This window comes from Otolemur garnettii, unplaced genomic scaffold (assembly GCF_000181295.1).
Source record: "Otolemur garnettii isolate 467f Iridium unplaced genomic scaffold, OtoGar3 scaffold00013, whole genome shotgun sequence".
In the NCBI taxonomy this organism is placed as follows: domain Eukaryota; kingdom Metazoa; phylum Chordata; class Mammalia; order Primates; family Galagidae; genus Otolemur; species Otolemur garnettii.
Genome location: NW_003852408.1, coordinates 23,297,288 through 23,323,755, shown reverse-complemented (window position 1 = coordinate 23,323,755; position 26,468 = coordinate 23,297,288). Strand labels below are relative to the sequence as shown.

Here is a 26,468-nt window from a genome sequence, read left to right as displayed (position 1 = left end):
TCTTTTTTTTTAGAGATAGCTCTCATGTCTCACTACACTGCACATTGCCAGGCTAATCTGGAACTTCTGGCTTCAAACAATTTTCTGGTCTCAGCCTCCCAAATAGCTGGGACTACAGGTATGTACCTCCCACACCTTGACCAGCTAATTTATCTTTTTTAATCCTTACAACAACGCTCTCATTTTTATAAGTCAGTCAGTAAGTAAACAGATGGAGTACGATAAAATACAATAACTGGCAGTTTATCTGGCTCGAGAGCTAGTAAGTGAGTGATGGACTTTGGACTTGATTCCAGTCTTCTGATTGGAAATTTGTCCCTCTTTCCCCAGTTATTAGCCACATAGTCCCTTAAATTATTTAACACATGCCCAAATACCAGCTAAGACCCAAATCTGGGAAGAACAATTGGTATGTCCTGCAATGATCTTTTTATCTGCCCTTTAATCCCCAGAGTTAATTAAGGAGGAGTTTTCCTGATTGCAGCCCACAAAGCAGTAAGCTTTCACGGGTTTTGCACTTTTAGTTTGTAAACCGAGCTCAGCTAAATACCTTCGACAAAGCCCTTACAAAATATTGGCTTTAAAAGAGACTGTAAATAAGGCTTAATTAATTCATTTGCTAATTTTGCTAACCTACTGGGGACATTAACTCATGGTCATCTTTTGGGCAAATGTTTAATAAAACCTTCTTCCTAATTTGTAGATGTTCACAGAATTTCTCACTTATACTTTATATACCTGTGTAAGATTACAATAAATTTTATTTCAGTGAAATAGTTTCTTGGAGATGGAGAAAAATAGATATTACTGACAATTTTTATTTCAAGGTTCATCTGGCAGTTAATATAATTCTCAAGAAACAAATACACAACTTTTGGGGGGAATTATATTAGAAAAATCTCCTTAAAAGGGCAGTGCAGGAAAAAAAAGGAAAAATCTCCTTAATATCCGAAAATTAAAATGCAGGAGGATTTTGCACAATTTCTACCATTTCTACCAAAAAAAGTTAGAATATCTTATGATTGTAGCCATAGAGCAAAGGTTTTATTTAAAAATTCCTAAACTGGTTCAAAGTGCCTAAGAGTCTAGGGATGATCATAATTGTATTAATACACCAAAGACAAAGGCAGTGAATATGAGGATATTATTAGGCTGATGCAGACAGAAACAATCTTGGTTTTTGTGTGTCCTTCTGTTGATTTACTAGTCTACCTTTCTTGTGTAAAGCTGAAAAATTTAATTGTCAGGTTTTTTAAGTAAGCCCTCTTAAAATTAATAATGATTTATAAGATGATACATATCTAAGACTCTGAATGGGTCTCACTTTATTTTTGAGACAGAGTCTCACTCTGTTGTCCCAGGTTAGAGTGCCCTGGTGTCAGCCTAGCTCACAGCAACCCATAGTCTTGGGTTCAAGTGATCCTCCTGCCTCAGCCTCTGAACAGCTGGGACTGCAGGTGTGTATCACAACACCTGGCTAAATTGTCAATTTTTGTTAGTAGAGACAGGGTCTCACTCTTGGTCAGTCTGGTCTTAAACTCCTGAGCTCTTAAAGTCTTGCCTGGCCTCCCAGGGTGCTACGATTACAGGTATGAGCCGCCAGTGGGACTCACTTTTATTTAACATATGACATGTCAGTCCCTTGAAGTACTAAGATACTTAGTAGAGCCAAAATAAAACAAATTTTCAAGTATAGGCAAAAAAAAAATGCAAAAAAAAAAAATGAAGACGACAAGGCCTTATTTAATTTTACAAGAGGCATGATTAATTGCTTAGGAATAAGTTATTGGATTTTGATATACATTCAGAAAGAGAAAGGCATTCAAAATAAAAGACCTGAAGTATTTTATTCCCCTATTTGTTTCCTGTCACTAAGACAATTATCTTAACAAGCTGATATTTCATAATTTTCTAATACTCAATTTATTCTAGGCCAGTGGTATTCAAAGTGTGGTCCCCGCACAAGCCAAAGCGCCATCCCTAGAGGATTTGTCAGAAATGCAAATTATCAGGTCCTACTCTAGATTTACCATAATCTTTGGGGTGGGGCCCAGAAGCTGTGTTATAACAACCCCTGCAGGGAATGCTGATGACCAAAGAAGTCTGAGAGCTAAACTTCCAGGTCAATCACTTCCAAAGACGGCCCGGGCTCTTAACATTATTTAAAACAAGAATATGGACTTTGTAAAATGAAAGTAAGAGGTGATATTACCTGATGTTTTTATAGAGGGCTTTACTTTTCATATCTGCTAGGGTTTTTTCTCATAACTTCTAGGTAAAACTCTCATTTTGCTTTAAAATACAACATGGAGCTGTTCGTGTATTTGTTGGTCATTTACATATTCTTTCAGTAATTAGAACATTTCTTTTGCCCATTTTCTATTAACTTTTTACTTGCTGATATTTAAAGATTTTTAATATTAAGGAAATCAATATTTTGTCACATGCTGACAAAAAACTCCCTGCAGAGTTGTAAGCATTTGACAGACACTTAGGTATTTAAAAGCATTTTGCCTCCGTGGCTTCTGGGTTTGTATCAAACTTAGAAAATTCTTTCCCACTCTAATATTATAAAAATTTTTACCAACCTTTTCTTTCTAGTACATTTCTGGTACATCCTGGGTTTTATTTTTTTATATTAAAATCTTTTTTTTTTGAGACAGAGTCTCACTATGTCACCCTCAGTAGAGTACCATGGTGTCACGGCTCACATCTACCTCAAACTCTTGGGCTCAAACGATTCTCTTGCCTCAGCCTCCCAAGCAGCTGGGACTACATGTGCCTGCCACAACACCTGGCTATTTTTAGAGATGAGGTCTTGCTCTGGCTCAGGCTGGTTTCGAACTCATGAGCTCAGGCAATCTACCCACCTCGGCCTCCCAGAGTGCTAGGATCACAGGTTTGATCATATTTTTTTTAATTTTTATATGAGGATAAAGGCATTGTACAAGTTATTGGGTTAAACTAATTAGACTGATGATGTATATGTTTATAAAATTAGGAAACATAGTTCAATTGTTTAGTGATGTATAAACTTTCAATAATTGAGGTTTTTCTACTTTGCATGAACTAAGCATATATAACCTTAGAAAAAATACTACACTAATGCTTAAGGCCTGATGAATATTAACATGGAGTGAAGGAAGATGATGCAAACAGCAGTGTATGTCTTAGCAGCCCCTTTCAATCAGTGAGGACATTCTTTGGAACTTTTGCTTCCAGTCTGCCTGTTAATATGACTTAGATGGAACTGATAGTCACAGTAGTAAAAATAGTTATGTTATGTACACATGTAAAATGGGTAGAAAAGGCTAAATGGTAGTATTTCAATAAAGGTATTGAACAAAAGGGAGCAACACACTCTAGCAACACACTCATGGAGGAAGCCAATAGGAGCCTCTAGCTTAGGCTAAAGCAAAGAATTATGATAAGAACTAAGCATTTTCTTTTCATTTAGTCTCTGAGTGGTGGCCTGAGCTAGCTCTCCAGAACCTTCTCTGAAAAAAAACCCAACAAACTCAGCTAAGAATGTTTTAGTTGGAGTTAGCCTAGAAGAAGCAGGTTGAATACTGCTCTTAGGCATTTTTGAATTATTACAGTTGCTCTAACTAGGTCTCCCTCTCTTTTTTTTCTTTTAATATATTTTTATTTTATTTTCTTAGGGCTCCCTCTTTTAAATAGTATACCTCAAATATGCCCTCAAGGAAGCTGGAGGAAGAGAAAGTGATCTTTCTTGTTTGCTGTTCGCTGTTCACATCATTTCTGTCCCTAGGCTCCTGAGCTGGTGATTCTTTCAGTACTGCGGGAAAACCACACTGCCCCAGATGTCAGCCGTGGCCGGCTCGGCCCATTCAGCCAGTGCTCTCCTGCCTCACACAGGTGTCTTCCCGGCTGACAAGGGAAATTTCTCTCTTTTCATTCTACAGTTTGAAGATTTTCCTTCCAGTGAGTGATGTAAACTGCTTTCCCACCAGATCTTCTAATTTACATTTCCTTTCTCAATGCCATCAAGACTTCCTTTTCTAGGCTCAGTGCCGGTAGCACACTGGTTATGGCACAGGCCACCTGCCCTGAGGCTGGCAGGTTTGAACACGGCCCAGGCCAGCTAAACAACAATGACAACTGCAACAACAACAAAACAATAGCCGGGCGTTGTGGTGGGCACCTGTAGTCCCAGCTACTAGGGAGGGTGAGGCAAGAGAATTGCTTAAGCCCAAGAGTTTGAGGTTGCTGTGAGCTGTGGCACCATGGCATTCAAGTGGATGCTAATTAACACTCTTCTTGAAGAATGACTTTCAGATACTTCAACCTCCCAAGGGGTCAGTCTCTTACACCAAAAGAGTCTCTCTTACCACCCTGGATAGTTTGTGGGTCCCCCCGATTTCAGATCCAGTGCTCTGACAACAGGGTCAGGCAGAAAGCGTACTGCACTGGGATTCAGTAGCCTGGATAGGCCACCAGTAGCTACAAGTGTGGTGCTGGATGAGGATTCTGGCCTCCTTTGTGTGCGGGTGTGGGTGGGGGTGGTGGGTAGGAAGGGTGTGGGTGGGGTAGGGTTGTGAGCAGATGATTGCTAAATTCCCTGCTGCTCTGGTATAATGCTGTCCAAACAGCAACTTCTGTACAGAGTGTTAACATGAACTACACCTTTATCTCTAAGTGCTCTGAAAACATCAGGAACTGAAGAAATAATTATTAATGGTAGCTGCAAGTAGTATGTGAAAACGTTCCCTGAATGGGACATTGTTGAGTGGTTAATATTCAGAATACTGAAGGGGCTTAATAGATATATGATAATATGTATTAGATTCTGAAATTAAAACAAAAAGGAATTTCCAAAGACAAATTTAACAAGATATTACTATGTGTACTACCATAAGTAGTTGTATGGAAAAGTCTCAAAATATCATAAACATATATTGATAAAACCAAGATACTGTTGCCCCTTTGGTAATTCTAAAGCATAAAACAGTTCATTTCAGAACATACTGCTCAGTCTGAAAAGTCAACATTTTTTGTATGGAAAGGTAAATACTCCTTCTCTTCCCTATTGTGTATTCAGGTTACTTATTTACAGTCCTATGGGGAAGAAAAAAGTGCATACTAAAAAAATGAGCTAAAAGATGATTTGAAAATTAAATTATCCAAGTTAGCTTAGCAAAGCTTAAATTTTTGACATCATCTCTCTCCTGACTTAAAATCTCCCTTGACGCAGTAAAACATGTTTGTCCCTCACTCATCTAGTCTCTGCTTACCGTGATCTAAACAGCAAAGAATTTTCTAGTAGTTAATTTCATTTTAGTATAAACAGATTTATTTCTTTAGTTATCATTACAATTAGTTGTTTGTGCATTGAACTTTATACTGGTAATTATGAAACAAAAATATTTGTCCCTGTATATGATAGAATGTTAACCATTACTCAATAAAAACACATATCTTGGTAATGTCTACTTAAATAATAATCTCCTTGAAATCAGTTTAAAAGACATTAAAAGAAAAAAGATGTTAATATACTATGGATTGGCAAAATTAAAGTAAAGCTAACTCTTTTTTTCTTTTAGACAGAGCCTCAAGCTGTCCCCCTGGGTAGAGTGCTATGGCATCACAGCTCACAGTAACCTCCAACTCCTGGGCTTAAGCAAGTCTCCTGTCTCAGCCTCCCAAGTAGCTGGGACCACAGGCGCCCGCCACAATGCCTGGCTATTTTTTTGTTTGCAGCCATCATTGTTGTTTGGCAGGTCCAGGCTGCATTCGAACCTGCCACCTTAGGTGTATGTGGCTGGCGCTTTAGCCACTTGAGCCACAGGCGCCAAGCCAAAGCTAACTCTTGATTCACGAATTATATAGTGAGCAGTTACTGTGCGTTGTTCTAGATGGAGTAGTGATCAAAATATAGAAAGTCCATTTCCTCACAGAGCTTACATTATTTCAAAAGGATAGAAAGAAATCACAATTTGCATTTGTATCTCAATACCTTTGAGTAAACAGTATTAAAATCAGTCAACTTCACTGAAAACATTAAGATAAATATGAAATTCTAGGCAATAGAGCTGGCAGAAAGGATCTTACCCCTTTTGTCAATAAAGCTCAGAACAATGCCATATACCTGGTATATGTTCCAGATGCGTGGTGGCTTGTCAAAGGTCATGCACAAGACAGTGGCAGAGTTACGAATGACATCTAGACTTCTTTATTCCTAGTCCAGTGATCTTTCCACAGACTAGACTACTTCTACTTACTAATGGATTAATGATTTTAGAGCCAATTAAACTTTTTCCTGTAAAAGTACCCATCAATAGAAGTTTATATATTTAATATGACTGTTTTCTCTTGGTTCTGATGTAATATGATAAAAAAGCTGGATATAGCCGGGTGTAGTGGCTCATGCCTGTAATCCTAGCACTTGTGGGAGACTGAGGCAGGTGGATTTTCTGAGCTCAGGAGTTTGAGACTAGCTTGAGCAAAAGTGAGACCCTGCTAAACATAGCCGGGTGTTGTGGTGGTAGCTATAGTACTAACTACTAGGGAGGCAGAGGCAAGAGGATGACTTGAGCCCATGAATTGGAGGTTGCTGTGAGCCTCCCTAAGGGTGACAAAGTGAGATTCTGTCTCCAAAATCAATAAGTAAATAAATAAATAAATAATCTGGATATAAAATTAGGTATTCAGTATGACCCAAATTTTATTAAAAGGATACATATACATACATATGTGAAGGAAAAACAAAGATTTTTTTCTTTACTCTTGTGTAATTTCCAAACTCCTTATAATTTCAATTATAAGAACATCAATTAATTTCATAGTTAAAATCTGAGTTAAATAATGATGAACATTTCCTTCTCTGAACAATAAAAAATTAGATTGTCCAAAATACTGAAAAATAAGATGATGGAAACAATAGTAAGCAGATACCTAACTAGATGCTTGGTCAGAAACGTGCCTAGGTTGGGATGACAGCCATCTATTTAAGTCACTAAATGGCCTCAAAGTGCAGTGGCAGCCTCCCTAGCTAGGACTACATTTATAAATGCACTGTATTTATCCAGTGGCTTAATGGCAGAAAGGGTCAGGTTAGCCCTGAGGGTTTGGTTTTATCAAGGTCTTTTCTGTGTTAGCCGACATTTTGGAACATTTTGACACATGAATATAGAAGCCACCAGGCCCTGGTGAGATGATATTTGCCAAGTTACTCTTTGACCAGTTTAAAATTCCAAAGAAGTAGCCTTGTGCTGAAGAGTTTTTACCAAGGAAAGTCATCACTGACATGTAAATACATTTAAGAGCGGGCAATCTCATCCACTAGGAAGGGCAGAATTCCATCTGGGAAGCCACGGGTAAAGTGCGTGCTCCCTCTGGGCTTCGGTTTTCTACCCCCGAGGTCTAGGTGGCCCCCACAGTCCTGTCCATCTCTGTTAGTTTATGATCCTAAAACATAAGCAGGAGTCTTGTCCCCCATCATCGGTTTAGAGGACCACTGAGTAAGTTCCTCAAAATGCTCCTCTTCAATACCAGAGAGAGAAAAGCAGCAGCAGCAGATGGAAACAAATCATTTTTCAGGAAAGGTACCTATAAAGAGGAACCCAAATTTCCTTTAGCTATTTCTAGGATCCCACACCTCATTACAATACTCACTGAGTGGCTGCTTCCCAAGAAAAGCCACAGAAAGGAAATATCATTAAAAATCGTATATGGACATGGTGAGGCTGTGCCCTCCCTCCAGCCCAACCGAGCCAAGGCTGTTGTTCTGTATTGTTGAACAGGATGTAACAGGACTGCCAAATGCAGCCCACAAACCTGCTAATTAGGTGCACTGACAGTGTTTGTTTTGGAACCATTTACCAACAAAGGAATGTGTCAGGCTGATTAGTGAGAAAAGAGTATGTAATGTATGTGTATTCGAGTCCAGATGAGGACATAATCCAGGTATTCAGCCTGTTTGTGCAAGGACTCACAGAAAACCAGGCTGAACAAATAGGAAGCCACAGTGAAAGGACCAGCTTCTGGGCAGGGCTTTTCTTCCTCTGGAGTTTTGTCCCACTTGCCTCCTTCCCCAGCAAAAAATCCTGCCTAAACACTTAACGTGAAATTCTCATTCAAAGTGACAAACTACAACAGGCTCCCAGAAAAATGAAAGAGGCTTTGTAAGACTGCTGGTAAATCTGGGGTTTGATGGCCTTTTTGGCATGTAAGTGACAACTTCAGGCAGAACCATCTCCACATTCAGCGTCCCTGGAGTCTCTCCACATACTGAGCTGACATGGGCACATCAGAGGTAACAGGGCAATAGGAAACACAGCTCCTAATAGACTGTTGTGCTTGGAAAACTTATGCATCTCAGCATCTTCTATAGGAAGAAGTAATTCTATACTTTACAATAAAGTAGATTCTTTCTTTTAAAGGCAAGCCTTTATAAGGTTTGACTACAATTAGGTATTTGAAGCTCCATGTGTACATGAAGCTTAAGGAGGGGCAGAAAGTACCAGACAGAGCACAATGTCCATGCCCCAACAAGTTTAGGTCCTCAGGGGCAGGCTGGTATGGAGTGCAGTGAAATGCAAAATGACAAAGACTAATTTACAAGGTCAGGTGTGTTGGGAGGAGTCTCCGTGGTCTTCAGTACAAGGTGGACATTTCTGGAATTTGGCCAGATGAAAACAATGGAGCTTAGACGAAGTTCCTTGGGGGGGCTTCTTGAAGATAATCTGACAGAATAGCAGGTAGATTAACTCAACTGGCAAGAGTTTGGCATTAATAATTTCAATGTCCCACATGCCATCATTATTTTCTGGAGATGGGGATAGAATGGTCGACTACTTGAATACAAAGAAAAAGCTGGCAAGCAATGCTCAGTCTGTGCTTCTGAACCCTGGTGCTTTAAAAAACAACCCTTTTAGAATGGAAACCACCAACGTGCACATGTCCCACCAGGAGGACGAACAGCTCCTGTGATGCCCTCCTGACAGCAAGAGAATGTTGCTGACCAGGGATGGCTGACACTGTCACCAGAGAAACAACCTTAAATGGTAGTCAATTGCTTCAACCTTCCATACAAAATTGTAGTGTTATTTTAGACTTTTGGTATGGTCCTCTATCTCTGGAATTATTTTAAAGTGCCTTAATTAATTAATTTAAAAAGCTTTGTCAGTGTTCTTATACATAGGTACTTGGGTGAGCTGGACCAAACAGCAAGTGTTTGTGGAATGCTGTCTCAGTCTGTTTTATGTTGTTTTAGAAGGCAGACTATTGAGCTGCAGATAAATGCAGAATACCTGAGACTGGGAAATTTAAAAAGAAAAGAAGTTTTATTTGGTACACAATTCTGGAGGCTAGAAGGCCCAAGAAATATGGTATTGGCATTGTACTACCTCATGGCATGGCAGAGAAGTGAAGTGGAGGCAGGCATGTATGAAAAGGACCAAACATTAGAGACGACTTCATTTTACAACCCCCCCCCCCATTCCCTCTAGGACCAATCCATCTTAATGACCTAATCGCCTCTTAAAGGTACCACTTCCCATCACCACGAGACTAAGAACCAAGCCTCAACCATATTCAAACCATAGCAAATGCCTATGATATGGAGAATATCAAACTCAGTGTTAACTATCACCTTTTTACAGAGTACCCACATCTAAATACTGCTCTAAATGTCCATATTGGAAAACCTGTGGAGATAACTTGCATGTCCCATGAAAAAAATTAACAAAGCCAAATGGATCAGGACAGAAAGGATGGACCTAATTTATGATAGCTGGTTCATTTTCTAAGTCCCACATTAAAATGCATGCTGAGTGTTTTTAAGATGAAGTGTTTATGTATTTGTGATCTCGAGGCATTTCAGGATTCAGAAATGGCATCTTCACAGAAATGTTGAAAGTAGGATGGTCTTTTTAGCGTTAGGAAGGTGCTCTTAGTAACAAGAGGAGATTAGTGATGTGCAGAGATGTCATAAGGAAAGCTGCATAGGAGAAAACTGAAGGATTAAAAAAAAAAAATCTAAGTGACGGGTCATTTTGTGGATTTATGTGATTTTTTTTTTACTTTCATATTCATTGCTTTCCCTTAAGTCTTAGAGCAATGTCAGACTAATCTCCTGATTTGTAAGTCTTCAAAGTTAGAGCCCTCATTTCTTATTATCAGTCAAGGAGGACATGTGTCAATCCTACTTCTTTAGAATGTACAGTTTTATCATTGTTTTACCAAAATGTTTCTTTCTCCTAAAGCTGTGCTTTCCCTATAGTCCTCCAGGAGGGTAAATGCTGGGTTAGGCTTAAGCAAAGCAGTTTTATGATTCAGAATCTTCTTATTGTATTTAAAATCTCCCAATTTGGATTTTAGGCTTTTCTTATTTAGGTTCAAGAGAGGTATGTATTTAATTTGTGTTGGAGAAGAAAGAGTATCTCAAGGTGAAACCGTCTACTTTATCTTCTGAATGGAGGGAGGTTGGTACAGTGCCCAGACTGGAGTTTGCCTACAGAAGCCTGATTAAGGCAGACCCTCAGCTTCACAGCCCCCTGCCCTACTCTGACCACCCAGGAATGCACAGGGGCGAAAGCTCTGCGGTGGCCTCCTTGTCTATTCTCCTTCACAACAGTCTTTTGGCTGGTTTTCCCCACTTTTTATAAAAGAAAGATGTATCTTTCCCCACTCCAATCTAGCCAGGGCTCACTGCTCCAAGTGCAAAACCTTCCCAGATAGTAAATTGTCAAGGGACAATTCAAAATAGCAGTTTTAGGGGAGGCATCTTTAATGATACAGGTACATAATTTTTAAAAATTAATTTTAGGGGGGTATACTGTAAAATGGTTTGAAGACTACAGGAATAGTAGTGATGCATAATGAAAAAAGCATGGATTTGAGTCAGATGCATTTGGGTTCAAGTTCTGGCCTTATCTCTTGGGCCAAGTTAATTGCTTCTTCTGAACCTAGGTCTCTTCATTATTATTTTTTCCTCAGAGAACTGGAAGAAGAATTAAATGATGAGATAAGCAAATTGCTGACCCTAGGACTAGTATATATTAGCATCATTCCCATATAATTCTAGCACATTCTCTCAATCTGCCAGAGATGGGAGGGGTCATAATAATTAATATACTAAGGATATATTTTCAACTTACATATTCATGAAATGTCTACCTGCATAAAAATTAATTTACTAAAGAAAGAAAGCTTCAAAGAGTTGACCAATGTTTGATATGTGGTCCTAATCAAATAAGCCTGTTAAGACTAAGTATACCCAAACACTGAGTACATTAATGGGTGCTTTAGAGTTCAAATTGTGGAACAACTTCTTTCTCCCTCACAAAGCATCCTTCTCCTAGGGGTGACAGAGCCTTTCTGGGAACTCTGAGCTCTCACCTCCTCTGCTGTGCTCCTACCACGCCTCCATAGAGCTGCCTAATGGCTTGTCTGTCTCTTACAGGACTGTGAACTCTCTGGGAGCCAGGAGCATGTGGTGTTCACTGTTGTGTCTCCAGAGTCCAGCCCAATACACATGATACGTTCAGTAAATCATTTACTGAAAGAATAGTTCTCATGCTTGTGTATTGTTTTTTACTGAATTGTAATTACACCATGCAAATGAGTTTGTATGAGAAAGATATTTAATATATTTCTAAGGACACAGAGGTGCTGAATTTAGCAAGATGATCAAGGAGATGTGGTAATGAACTTCTTAAATAGCCCATTTCCAAGATTTTTACAGATTTTTTAGCGTTCTAGTATGGAAAATTTCAAACACACGAAAAGGCAGAGAGAAAAGTATGAATATAGTAAATCCCCGTGTAACTATCACCTTGCTGCCTCAATTATCAATATATGGCAAGCTCTTTTATCTATGTCCATTCTCCTACCCCATTATCAGATTATTTTGAGGCAAATCCCAGACGTCATACTACTCAGTCCTTAAAGACTTCAGTTACATATAGATTTTAAGTTTACTTCAGTATTCAAATTTACTTCTATTTATCCCATTTATTTACTCAATACATCTCTATGGACACGTTTTAAATCAGCAATTTGGTATTTCTGACTAAAATTTTCCTTTAATAATTTTTTTATTAAATCATAACTATGTGCAATTATGGGGTACAATGTGAAATAATGTTTTTATTAGTGTTTCTTTCTGCCTATTCCCATAACTTGTCTAAACTACTCCCAGTGTTTAACTGGAAAATGAACGCCAAGAGAAAGTTCAACGGGTTCCTGAAAAGTATTACCGACCCAGAATTCCAGGAAAGCTGGCCAAGGTTCCTTCTGACTCAGACAACGTCCAAGCTTAGGGAACTTCACCCAGGAAGAAGGACGATTGTAAATAGCCGTCCTTCCGACTGGGTGAAGCCCCCGTGAGCCCACACATGTGCTAATGTGACCGTTTTGGTGAGAACCCACACCTCTAACTATGACTCAGCTACTTTAGAGGAGAGATTCTTTCTTCTGGTGGCAACTTATAACTACACGAAGTTTTTAACCTTTTGACAGTGGAGTGCTGGAAATGAAACGTGCCTGCTACGGGCATCGTCCACACCAGGTGTTGTTTGTAAACAAAAGGATAAAGATACAGTTCCTGGAATTTCAAAAAGCCAAGTCTCATAGGGATTCTGATGTGCAGGTAGTGGGTAGCACCCTCGCCCACCTGGGGGATGTGTTCAAGAACTGAGGGCTTTAAAAACGCACACAAAACCCAGTGTCCAGATCTTGGTTTCTAATATTGGTTTCCAATCAAAGGAACCAGGCTCCTTGGACAGATGGTAGCTTCTAGGATGAGGGTAGGAAATACGTAAGATGAACCTGGAGCAGCTGATAGTGCCAGAAAGTAAGAAAATGCTTAAAACAAAACAAAAGCAAAAACAAAAAGCGCCCCCCCCAGCCCCTGATAATAACTGGGGCATGGCAAAAGGACAAAGGAGCCAAATGAGAGCTGGGATAGCCAGAGCTGGAACAGTCTGAGCAATGAAATAAAGTAGTATTGGACTGTAACCCCCAATATGAAATAACTGTACACAAGCCCAAGGTGACATGAGTAAACAACTGAAAAACTAAACAAATGAGGAAGAAGAGACAAATCTCCCAAGTAGAAGGACTCCAAATAATTTTGTACATACTTTGCTCCTAAGGGGGTGGGACACAACTCCTCACTCCTTAAGTGTGTGTGTGGGGTGCTCAGAGTGACTTTCTCCCAGAGTCCGGTATGGAAGGAGGGGAACATAAGTAACTTTAACGTGGAGAGAACTGACACAAACACTACGGTGATGAGTTCTGTTGACAGTGTGCGGCCGTGATACGACGTGATGAAAATGGCACTTCACTTCCACGGTCCTCCTCCCCACATCAGGCATGTCTCAACAGGGAGAGTCTATGAAATGCTTGGTGAGTATTCCTCAAAACTGTCAAGGTCATCAAAAACAAGTAAAGTCCGAGAAACTATCACAGCTTAGAAGAGCTACAGAGATGTGACAACTAAACAAACGTGCTATCCTGGAACAGAAACATGGTGTTGCACAAGAAAAGACGGAGACGCTCCATCTTTTGTGTCACCTGGATGCAGGTGAAACACTGTCTTTTTAGCAAAGTATCTCAGGAATGGAAAAAATAATATCCAGGATACTCAATACTAATAAACCAATATATAAACAATTAAACACCCACACGAAAGATACAACACAAATATAGTCTGGCAAAGGGTGGGGGAGAGAGGTGAGGGGAGGGGGTCAGAGGGAGGGCAATCGGCGGGATCTCACCTGATGTGCACAATGTGGGGTGTTCAGCACACCCCCTGCCTGACGTGCTCAACTACAACTTGAACTTTACCTTAGAATTGAAAACGATATAACCTAAACATTCATACCCTCACATTAATCTGAAATATGGAAAAAAAATGGTATTAGGTAAAAACTAAGGAAATCTGAAAAAGCCATGAACTTTAGCCAGTTTCAAGACTGGCTAATTAATTGTGACACACGCAGCACACTGACATAACACATTCAGAATAGAGGAAACTGGGTGTGTGCATATATAGGAGCTCGCTATACTGTTGGGGTTCTGCAAATCTAACAGAAATAAAGTCTACTAAAATAAAAATTTACCCAGCTGAACGGCTGACTCTATGATTTAGGCTATGAGCTAAGTATTTGTTTGTACTCAGGAAATTGGAGGCTGTGTGTGTTTGTGTATGTGTCTGTTTGTCTGTGCATCTGTGTCTATGTGTCTGTTTTTCTGTGTGGGGGGCCAATCCAAGTTCCTAAATGTTTACAAATAGTCTTTGGGTTTAAGGAGAGGCCAAAAGGGCTGAGTCAACTCTTAACATTTTAGTTCTACCCTACATGTTTCCACTCCCTGGCTCCATGCCTCACCTTCTGGGCTGACCCACAGTGTAAGGGAGCCCTGCCGGCTGGGAAATGAGCCGTGACATTCACGCCCAGAGAAGCCAGTGTACACAGGCACTCGCGCACATGGAGTGTATATTTCTAGTATGCTTTGGGAATGAAAGCAAAAGTGATATGTACCATTTTGTGATTTAAAAAAAGCAACTCTAATGTCAAGTCACGAGAGAAAAAAAATCATCCATCAATCAAGAGCTGTGATGATGCCCAAATATTACATTGGTTTTGAGAATAATCCCACATACACTCTCACTTTTCTCTCTTCTGGATCCTAAAACTTCCTTTGCCACACTGCAGTGCGTCTGTGGAGGGAAGGAAGTGGTACGGCACACAGCCGCTTGCGGCAGCTGCAGCTTTTCTCCTATTGTTTGGTCCACTGTTGGCCCTCCTCTGAGAGTGCCATTTCCCACTGCCCCGCACTTGGCCCTGAAAGGGTGAGGAGGATTCTTCCTCCCTAACCTGCATTCTAAAATGGAATCTGAACACTTGGTTACCTAGTACTAGGCAGAGGTAGGCAATGTTTCTGTGTAACTTTGTTCCCTCATTCTGGTTAAACTTAATGAGGTAAAGGTTGAGAATAAATATAAGAAACCAAAAGGTAAAAGTCATTCCGGGGGACGGGAAGGAGGGGAACCTGATCCAGGGTAAGAGGCAGAGAGATGCAATACTTGACTAAAAGTTGGCCTGGTCTGGCCAAATGAGACTGCATGTGACATATTCAGATATTCTTTTATAAGATCGTACCTGCTTGTTGAAATGTCCTCGAAAGGGTAGAGGATCTCTCCATTGTTACAGATTTCGCAGATGAACCCCTTCTGGCTACAAAGACTGCAGCTGTACACGTGTGCGGTGGCAAATTTAATGACCTTGCCCAAGAATGGAGCCAGCTTTCCCTCTATCACCTGCAGAAAAAGAAATTGGACAGGGAAGCAAATTCATTGAGAACAGAAGTCTCCTAGATACAGGGAAGGAAAGGAATTCCTCTCCTTTACACAACAGGAAAACCTCTAATTATAATTTCTCAGCAGCTCTGAGGAAGAAAAAATGTAGTATTTTTGCTCTGAAAGAACTTTCTGGCTTAACCACTGGAGGTCGAAAAATAAAGATGCTGAACTTCTTTTGTATCCCTCTTTATTTTTAGTGTAGTGTAGGGGGCTGAAGACCAACAAATGGAGAGCCCAACTTCTCAGACCAACTTTACAGTTATGGTGTGGGGCGGGTTTTCCAAAATAGATTGAAAATATACATAATAAACATGAGCACATAAGTCTATGTTGTAAATTCAGTAATACCTTTTTTCTCAGATGAATCGTGGGTTAGATTTTTCATCATATAGCCCAAGAGCAAATGAAGAAACATCGTTTTCTTTGGCTGTCTGAGGGCCATTTTTAGCCTATAGATTTTTTTTTTTTCTAAAAAACTCTTGGTATTTAGAAAAAGAGAGCCAACTTAAAAATTGGGAGATATCTTATAAAGATCCACATTTTTGGCTTCTTTTGAAAAATCAGTAGATCTAGCAAAACTAGGCCTGAATTCTACATGATGATGACCCTGGCCCTGTACCAGGGGCTGCCCTTGTCACTGAGGTGCGTGCTCTGCACCCACCAGGTTCTAGTATCTTGCGTCTGCCTGCTTCCTGTACTTACCTGGCCCGTTGGGGTACCTGTTGTCTGGCACACATCTGAGTTTAGGTCCCCCGCCCAACTTAACTAAGACCCATGGGCTTCAAAGACATTAGTATTTCACACAGTTACAAGATAAAATCTGCCTTTTCTTCTCCCTCATTAACACATACATGTATACCTGCTGATTTTGATATAAGAAAGAAATTCAAGATGAAATTTAATTTATAAATAGCTGAAAATAACTGGAAATGGCTGGATATTTTCTTTCCAAAGAATACATAGTTAACATTGCAATATTGCATAAAAATAACATCTGAGAGAAAGTAGTAAATCAAACCTAAAAAGAAATTGCAGTGTCTAAGTGAGTAGGTGGTAGTGATGAGTAACAGAAAAATAAAAGATGAGAGGCCAAGCATGGTGGTTCACGCCTGCAGTTCTGACCCTATAGGAAGCTGAGAGAGGAAGATCACTTGAACTCAAGAATTTGAGACCAGCCTAAGCAAGAGCAAGACCTCATCTCTATCTAAAAATAGAAAAAATTAACCAGGTGTGGTGGCAGGCACCTGAGTCCCAGCTACTTAGGGGACTGAGGCAGGAGGATCGCTTGAACCCAGGAGTTTGAGGTTGCTATGAGCTAGGCTAATGCCACAGCACTCTAGCCTGGGCAACAGTGTGAGACTCTGTCTCAAAACAAAACAAAAACCAAGAAAGACAGACTGCAAAGAACATAATCATGTCTTTTGCAAAAATGAAGCGATACATAATACTAGAGATAAAAACTGAGGTGGTTTTTAAACATCATGAAACAGTTGCACGATGTTTTAGAAATAAATGTAACAGCGATTAATTCTAGGGAGGTGAACAAGTCAGAGGAGCAAACCTGTCACTTTGTGTATATTTTTGCATTTTAAAAAAATACTGTATATTATTTTTGCATTAAACTGCAGAAGATGAACAGAAAAGTCAGGATTGCTCTTTGTAAGAATGGAGTTTTTTCTTAGGAAAGGGGGTAGAAATCATCCCGGCTGTTTTTCAGTCAAGCAAGTACATTTTCCACCACTCTTCAACTTACTCTCCTCTCTCCATCACGTTTAGAAAGTCAAACAGACCACGTGTTATTTATGTTCTCTGAGGGATCAACGAACCCCAGTAAGACATGGATCCATGATACATGCTTTCTAAGAAATAACCACTACCAAATCCTATACCAACCACCAGTTAACACTTTCCAGTGTGTCATGGGGTTATTTCTAAATTGTGGTAACAATACTTCAAATTGAGTTTGGTTTTCCTTATTTTACTCTTCCCTAAACAATCAAGGCTAATGCCACATTTAAATATAGGTACAAACAAACTCCAGCTCACTTAGGGGAAATCAATATACAGAACAGTCTGGAAACCAGGTGAGTAAAGGTTGTTTGAAGAAACTGGGGATGAGAAAAGACGACGCTGAAGAAGACCTGAGAGTTATCCAGGATCTAAAGGAGAAGCATGAGTGTCAAGATTTCCTGTGACAGAGTATGAACATTTTGAAGGCTCTTGAAATACTTCACCAAATTATACTGCCAGCAATGGACATTTATTCTTAACTAAGGACTTTAATAAGATTTGGGGATTGATAGCTTTATAATATTTTGTCTTCTTATCAAAGAGTGTAACACATATCTTCATTTTATTACATCTTTATTATTGCTTAATAAAAATTTGTTTTGTTTACTTGCATGAGCTACTCACATTGATTATTTACACTATTTCAATGTTAAACTTTTGTGTAATATTTGTCTGGTTAGCCGTTGCTGGTCTATTAGAATATATTGACATTTGTGGACATCTTATGTATGTCCATATTCCTTAATTTTCATCAGTGCTAACATTTTTAGGTAATTCTTGTGGGTCTTCTGAAAGTAACTAACTGGTTTCCTCCTTTCTAATATCATACTTCTTTTTTTTTTTTGAGATAGAGCCTCAAGCTGTCCCCCTGGGTAGAGTGCTGTGGCATCACAGCTCACAGCAACCTCCAACTCCTGGGCTCAAGCAAGTCTCCTGCCTCCACCTCCCAAGTAGCTGGGACTACAGGCACCCGCCACAACACCTGGCTATTTTTTGGTTGCATCTGTCATTGTTGTTTTGGCTGGCCCAGGCTGGATTTGAACCCGCCACCTTAGGTGTATGTGGCTGGCGCCTTAGCCACTTGAGCCACAGGTACCAAGCCAATATCATACCTCTTAATTAAACTTCACGTCTTATTGCATTGTCCAGGGCTCCCCAAATAATATGGTGTTAGTGGCCATTTTTGTTATTTCAATAAAAATCAGACTGGAAATTGTGGGGTTTATAGTGAGTAACTTATTTTCTCCACCAAACACATATGTGGGTCATTATAAAAGTTTTGAGATCAAAAATCAAGAAACGTAAAATTGGTGCAGACAGAAACAAATGAAGCCCTCCCAGCAACATCAATAAGCTGAGCAAGCTGAAAGGACGCTTGCCTGGACTCAGAAAGGACGTTGTCAACTGTATTTCTGGGAAGTGAAATAATGGACCATAACATTGCCTGTCTCAAAGCTTTCATAGAGACCTATGTAGGAGATTATTGTTTCATTCACCATGTTTTCTAGGTTCCTTTTCTCCCTTTCTAAATAATAGTTTTATTGAGACATAATCCACATACTATGCAATTCACCTATCAAAAGTCTACAATTCAGGCAGTGCCCAAAGCTCAATCAGCAAGGGCACTGGCCACATACATCTAGGGTGGTAGGTTCGAACCCAGCCTGGATCTGCTAAGTAACAATGACAACTGCAACCAAAAAACAGCCAGGCATTGTGGTAGGCACCTGTAGTCCAGCTACTTGGGAGGCTGAGGCAAGAGAATCACTTAAGCCCAAGAGTTTGAGGTTGCTGTGAGTTGTGACATCACAGCACTTTACCTAGGGTGACAGCTTGAGACTCTGTCTCAAAAAAAAAAAAAAAGTCTACAATTCAAAGATTCAATGGTACTTAGTTTATTCAGAGTTGTGCAACATCGCTACAACCATTTCTAGAACCTTTCACCAACCCTCCCATTAGCAGCCACTTCCCACTTCCTCTTACTATCCCTCAAGCCCAGGAACCAATAATCCACTGTCTTTTATAGATTTGCCCATTCTGGACATTTCATATGGGTACAATCATATAATACATGATCTTTAGTACTGACTCCTTTCACTTAGCAAAAAGTTTTCAAAGCTCATGCTGGCTCTCTTTTAAACACCTTCAGTATAGGTCTCTTTTTTCTATTCTACCCCAGATTCTCATCATCCCTCTCCAGGTCAACAAAGTCATCTCCTAGTTGTATTCCAGAATGCCAGTCTTTTCTCTTTAATCCATATAGCATACATAATAATCTGTTTTAAATATAATTTTCATCAGGTATCATCTCTTCCCTCAAACCTTTGGTGAATTTTTATTTTATCATTAATCAAAACTCTTTATTATTTCATTTCATAAAATTACTATGAAGTTACCATGTCCCAGATACTTGATATGAGAGTGAACAACACAAAACTGGAACATATATTTTGCCTGGTATGAAAAATGCCTTCTCCGTAAGTTAATTCCACACCATCCACCCAAAGCCGTTTCCATCTGTATTGTCTCTATGTATGTATCTTCCGGTAGAAGCAAAATTTCCCCTGTGTAGAATATGTGCACTTTGCTCCTGGGCCCTCTCCCGTATCATTTCTCTTATCTGGAGTTACACTTAACCCTTATTTAAATTTCACACAGGCTTCCTGGCTCAGCTCTATTCTGGTTTGTTCTGGAAAGCCATCTTTGGTTACGTCAGCGGCCACAGATCTCTATGCTTCTCCCCGGCCCTTTATTTTTACACCAGATAATTTAATATGGAACTCAGTGCTGTGTTGTGCTGCTTGCCTTTGTTTAACTTGTGATTGTTTTGCTTATCCAACAGCAGATCGCACATTTAAAAATGATGATGTTTGACCATTCTTACCCACAAACATGGCAATTTTAATGGGGCAACCAAAGAGAATATAAATTGCTTGAGGCTACAGAGTGAGCCTCATACTGGTTTTAAATATCCCCTCTTTGCCAGGCACCTGAGTTCTTGTTGACTGACCAAGGATGCTTTTCATCTTCTCTGGTGGCTGTTGGCAGTCATATCTTAGGGTTGTCTTAACAGCACAGACTTTTTCATCACTGTGCTGTGTGATTCAGGGAGGGGCCTAGAATCACACATGGACCTGGTGGAGGCTCAGCTCTTCTGGGCCCTTTTTCCTTCCTTATACTTGATTGACTGCTCTTTTCATTTGTCAGCTTAGGTCCATGGCTGTGTTCCAAATGGCTGAAGCTGCTGGAAATCATTCCTCCAGAAAAGTGAGGTAATAGTTTTCAGTTTATTTTAGAATTTACAAACATTTCTTTAATACAGAAATGAAAACTTTTTAGCCTTCCAAAGATAAAGATATATTTAGAAGGTTTAAATCTTATCTTTGAATATTACTACTAGCAGCACTGGGAACAGAATCCAGCCACTCTGGCTTCTGGTCTAGAGGTTTCATCACTATTTAGAAGTTGGCTCCAGCTGTGATATCTCCTAAGGTTCTTTATGAAGAAAAAAAATATAGGCTCGGTGCCTGTGGCTCAAGCAGCTAAGGCGCCAGCCACATACACCTGAGCTGGCGGGTTCAAATCCAGCCCAGGCCTGCCAAACAACAATGACGGCTGTAACCAAAAAATGGCCGGGTGTTGTGGTGGGCACCTGTATTCCCAGCTACTTGGGAGATAGAGGCAGGAGACTCGCTTGAGCCCAGGAGTTGGAGGTTGCTGTGAGCTGTGATGTCACAGCACTCTATCCAGGGCGACAGCTTGAGGCTCTGTCTCATAAAAAAAAGTATATATATGTATATATATGTATACACACATATATACATATACTTTTTTTGATAATTTTTCAAAAATAAATCAGTTATCTTGCCTCCGATTACTTCCCCGCCACCACCCCAAGAGCCTTGCACCTTTTACTCCTACCTCCTAACCAACTTGGTGGGGATTGAAGGTTAGGGCCATATTCTATAAACACGAGGACAGTGGTGGCCTCAGTAAAATCAAAGCCTGAGGAATCTACTACCTTCAGGTTCCAAGCAAGAATGAAGAGTAGAAAAGAGTTGCCAGGACGCCACTGGATCTGTAAAACGACTATGGTGCGGCAAAGTCAAATGGGGTCTCCTGTTAACAAGTATTGAGCACTGAGGAAAGTGAGACATGTGAACTCTGCTATATCCACCCTAAACTGGCAGGTCTTTCTAGAGTGGCAATATCCTCAAGGGGCCCATAAGGATAAAAATCCTACAAACTATGTACCCAGGCTAGAGCTGATCCAGAAATTCTCTTATCACTGAGATCAAGCCAGGACTGACAAGACAAAGTAAACTATAAAAGTGCTTCCTTAATAAAACTGGCCAAAGCTTATTAAAAAATCTAAATATGATATACAGTCTTTGATTCTCAACATGTAGGGGTAGTTTTCCAGTGGGTAGTAGTTGAACTCATGAGGGAAGATCCGAGGGAGCTTTTGATACCCCATCAGAACTCAGTTGTCTCTGGATATTGAGAAGCAGTGGGGTAGAATGCAAAAAGCAAGGCTGATCTGAGGACAAATTCTAGCTCATCCACTTTCTAGCTAGACATGGGCACATGACTCAACCTCTCTGAGCATCAGTTTCCTTAACTGAAAAATTAGGATAATATCTACCTTGCAGGGTTGAGGGAAAGATCAGATTTAATATAGTGATAGCACCAAACACAGCATCTGATCACAGCAAGTGATCAGTAAGCACAGACTGTTCCAAAGGTCACCCCTAAAGTTGCCATATATAGAGAAAACGGGATATTGTAGCTAAATGTGCCTTTATTTACAAAGCATTCGTTACAAAATGTAAGATAACAACTTGGCAACACCTGGGAGCTATCTTTCTTATTCCTTTCTACTTGTTCTTAACTTAGTCACAGTTTAATATTACTTTATAATAACCCCTCAAAAGTCAGAAGGACACTTCATCTTTAAAAGTGTCCACCACCATAAAAAGGCTGGTGGTTTTAGTGTTTAAACCAGGTGGTCATTTGGGTATGTCCCAAATGATGGTAAAACAGACCTCTGAGATGAGGTTTAGTTATCTCTCCATTTATTTCCCCCAAAGTCCAGTCTATGTAAACAAAATGAAGACAAAGTAATTAGCAAAGAAGTGTGTAGGCCTCCTCCTGTCTCCTCATTCCCTGCACTCAACCCCCTTCCTCTTGTCCGTAGACCAAATCACCCTGTCTCCTTGAGAAAAGGCAGATTTCCAAAACAAGGTGAAAGAGTTTCTTTCTGCTTTCCATTAAGTTAAATTCTCGCACTAAGGAAAGTACTAGTCTGATTTATTTACTTGGGGAGTGTAAATAGATGACTATTTCAGGGGTGTTATTCTGACACTGTAGGATAAGGACAAAATGTAGCAGGAAGCTGGTATCTTCTTCCAGATTTTGCTGTTTTTCACTTTTGCAGTCTCTCTAAAAATTCTTTTCCCTATTATTTCAGGTACTTCGAGAACTTGAGTGACTGCCAAATATCACTTTCCACCATCCAGCCCTTGACAAATATACCAAATATGCTTACCCTTCTAGGGTGAAGGCAGCCCACGAAAGCTGCCTGGTTGAACTTCCAGCTCAGGGATACACATATTTTCCGCCTTCTTCTATTCTGGTCAAGATGGTCAGCATTGGAATTTGAGGCCTATGGCTTTCTTGCAGACTAAGACAACAGGCTTTATTTGATTTACTTTCTTGCAGACCAATCAAAAATTACAATTAAGTTAAAAAATAACCTAGTGCTGCCTTCTCCAAACCACAGTTTCAGAAACAGCTGCTTATTACTCATGTGTGGCACCAGGAAATTGCAGTGTCATGTTCAAGGTCTGCAGCCAATAGAGATCTGTGGGATTGGGAGAAGGGCACACATGATTCTTTTATGTTGGTTACCTTTACTCCCTTGGCACCACCACAGAATTCAAAATCTACAGGGGGAGAAAGAGCACTAGTAATTTGGACAAGAAAAAAGAGAGAAAAGACTCTTTCTCATTGAATTTCCTTAGGCGTTGGCTAATTCCTTCCCTCTGATTTGTCAAGTTACCTTCCATTTCAAAACAAGCTTCCTCCCTCATTGGGTAACATCCAGCTTCTGGACAACTGCTGGAAACACTTGGAAGAAGCGGGCTGCTGCACTTGACAAATGGTGCCCTTTCTAAAAGTCTAACCAAAAGGTCCGATTCTCATTGAGCAAAGCCACCTGCCACTCACTAGGAACAAGCTAGCTTGATGGCATGGAAGAATCAAAACTGTCGCACATTATGAAATATGTGTAATATATTACCCAGTATATTTGCAGTATAATTTGGTTTGCATTTGCCTAGAGGACAACAATGAAAGGTGGTATTTTGTCTCTAGTGCATTTCTCAGCCTTAACCAGTGGCTAGAGTGAAGGGTGGTGACATAGGCCAGGTGACTTTGTGGGAAGTTAGGAAAAGACAGCCTGTGGAGTTTGCTCGAGCTTGAAAACTCTGACACACCATGAGAATATTCTGAATCCTCATTCAATTCTAAACTTTACTCCTCTTACTCATACAGCCCTAAAAATAGAAAATAAAAAGTATACCACCAAAAAGCATATGGAATATTTCTACTTTAAAAAGTTGGTTAAAATCTTGTTTTTCCATAATTAACCTTAGAATTCCTTATTACGGCTCAATGCTGGGGTGTTTTTACATAAACACAAAAGTGTCTTTTTTCTAGTTAGCTCCCCCCACTCTCCCCTATCCATTAGGAGACTGTTCTAACATGACTTAGATTTGGGATAAACAAGCACTTTACTGAGGGTGGATTGTGATGCCACCAATTAGCTTTTATCTGATCCCCTCCCAAAGGTGACAATTTCAATTTGGACTTTGGAAACTATGTGATAATTTAATCTGGTTTAATATAATTGGGTAGATTTGCAACTAGCCATCATCATTCCTACCCAATTACATTTTGCTTCTTGCTGGAAACTAAGTTTTAGGGAATACAAGATAAAGGAATTTCAATTTTAGTTTTCTGGCCAGTTATGATTGTTCATGCTTTTAATCCCAGCACTTTGGGAGGCCACGGCAGGAGGATTGCCAGGAGTTTGAGAGCAGCTTGGGCAACAGAGTGACACCCTCATCTCTTAAAAAAAAAAAGAAAAACCAACTAATTGTCTTCAGTGGTTAGAAAAGCAAAATGTGAACCCATGAATGTACATTTCTTATTCAGAAAAATATATGGAATGTGGCTTACTTCAGACAGTTTTTCTTTGCTAAGTAAAAGCAACTTCATTGAATTTAAAGCATTTGCAAAGAGTAAGTACAACAATATGGTGTAAATATTCTGAGCTCCAGATAGGCTATAAGCTCTGCTAACATGCATCTATATTATTTGTGTGGAAAATAGATTAAAATATCTTGAATTGAGACCGTTCCAGAAAGTTCTCTTGGGTGATCAGCAGAATTTTGCTTCTTCTCTGTTGAGTTAATTACTATTTGAAATAAATCTGACTTAGGTCTCTATTAATCATTTTGGCTGTAGTTCTGACATTATTGATCACTGAACAGTAAAGAGGAAAAGGCCTAAGTATTCTTTTAAACTCAGCTTCCTTATTGAACGTATGAGAAAACTGAGGCCCAGAGAGGTAATGAGAGTTGCCTAAGACCACCCCGCTAATTAGTGACAGACCCTAACACTCTAAAGCAGGGATCCTCAAACTTTTTAAACAGGGGGCCAGTTCACTGTCTCTCAGACCGTTGGTGGGCCAGACTGTGGGTCCCGGGACGAGTTGGCTGCTAAGCAAGACAGGCAGCAGCGGTAAAAACACCTGGCGGGCTGGATAAATGTCCTAGGTGGGCTGCATGTGCCCCTTGGGCTGTAATTTGAGGACACCTGCTCTAAAGCACCCTTCACAACTCTAGGGAAAAAAAAAACTAATTTTTTGAGGCATCTGAGTTCAGAGTGCAGACCCAGACTTTGGTTCAGCCCAGGCTTCTGGAGGCCAGTGGCTGCCTACAGACTCAGCATGCAGAAGTGAAGCATTTCTAAAACTCTCCCCATATCTGCCTAGAAGCATAATGCTAGATTAATCCAGATTTATTCTTGCAGTTCTGATCTGAACTGGATCTGCCTTGGACTTATAGAAAGATAATACGTTCAGTCCTTGCATGAAAATGTTCTCAAAAGATCATACCTCATTATCATTTTCTGAATATGGAGAGGATCTCTAGTAGTGTCTTATTGATTGGTTGAACTACTGGGAAATTAATAAATTCATGTAGCAAGAACGGACTTACCATCAACTTAAAACCTTGGCTATTTACCAAAACTACAGAAGTAACTTTATTAAAGGTAGAAGCAATCACCACTATAAAAAACAAAGCAACACAAACCAACTGTCTGTACGCGTGCATGTGGGAGAAACTGAGGCCAGTGTGAACCATCGTAACAACAACAAAAAAAGCCCCCACATTTAAAGCAATAAAGAAATGGAGGATAAGCTAAGGTAGCATTACTTGACCATGCCAGGGAATGAGCCCCAAGAGTTGGAGAGACATAAAAGGCTAAAAGCAGAGAAGGGAAGAAGAAGGGAAAGGAGGGGAACAAAAAGGAAAAAAGAAAGTTGAAATATGGAGAGTACAGACGCTCAAAAAGAGAAAAAGGGATGAAGCTGATTGAGACCTGAAGTGGGAGTTAGAAATCTTCCTTTCTATTTCCGGCTATGTCCCCAGTAAGCTATGTGACCTTTTTTGTAAGTCACTTAACTTCTCCATGCCTCAGTTTCTACAAAATAGCGATTGCGCTAAGTCACTCAAAACTAGATGATCAGTTTGAAGATTCTATGATTTTGTGATTAACCAATGGAGAAAACATCAAAAGAAGCTTGTTGAATAACCCCAGGAATGTAGAAAGGAAATATCTGGGGAGACAGATAAAAGGTGGCTTTAACCAGACTAATTAGAAGATATCCCAGGAAATTTTCAACAGAAGTGAAATAATGTCCCCAGCTTTTTGTTCCCCTGCTTGCTGAGTGTCATTCACAGAGGGAGGGAAGGCCTTTTAGGAATCCTCCCCTCACAGGTGTGCAGCCAGATACCCGGCTCTCTGGAGACCTCTGTAAATCCCTTCCTTTCATCAATTCATTCAATTAGTTAATGTTTAGATAGCACTTTAGGGATGAAAAGTATAATATAAGTGCTTAACTTCTTATTAGTTAACAGCTTTTATGGGACCAGCCATACCTGAGGTTAAATGAGAAATTGAGTCCCTGGCTAGAAGGTTGTGATTTAATCAATTGCTGGTCACTGGGAAAGAAAAGCAAATCCTGCACATCAACTGACATCGGTGTTCGCTATGAGCT

The 26,468-nt window shown here is 40.0% G+C and overlaps 1 protein-coding gene across 1 annotated transcript in view; it reads right to left on the bottom strand.

The window, feature by feature from the left end:
* PLEKHM3 (pleckstrin homology domain containing M3) overlaps window positions 1-26,468 on the bottom strand; it is a 176,115-nt gene that overhangs the window by 8,548 nt on the left and 141,099 nt on the right. The window contains exon 7 of the mRNA XM_003784992.2: window positions 15,129-15,286. Within this exon, the coding sequence (XP_003785040.1) occupies window positions 15,129-15,286 (158 nt within the window). The remainder of the gene's footprint in view (window positions 1-15,128; window positions 15,287-26,468) is intronic.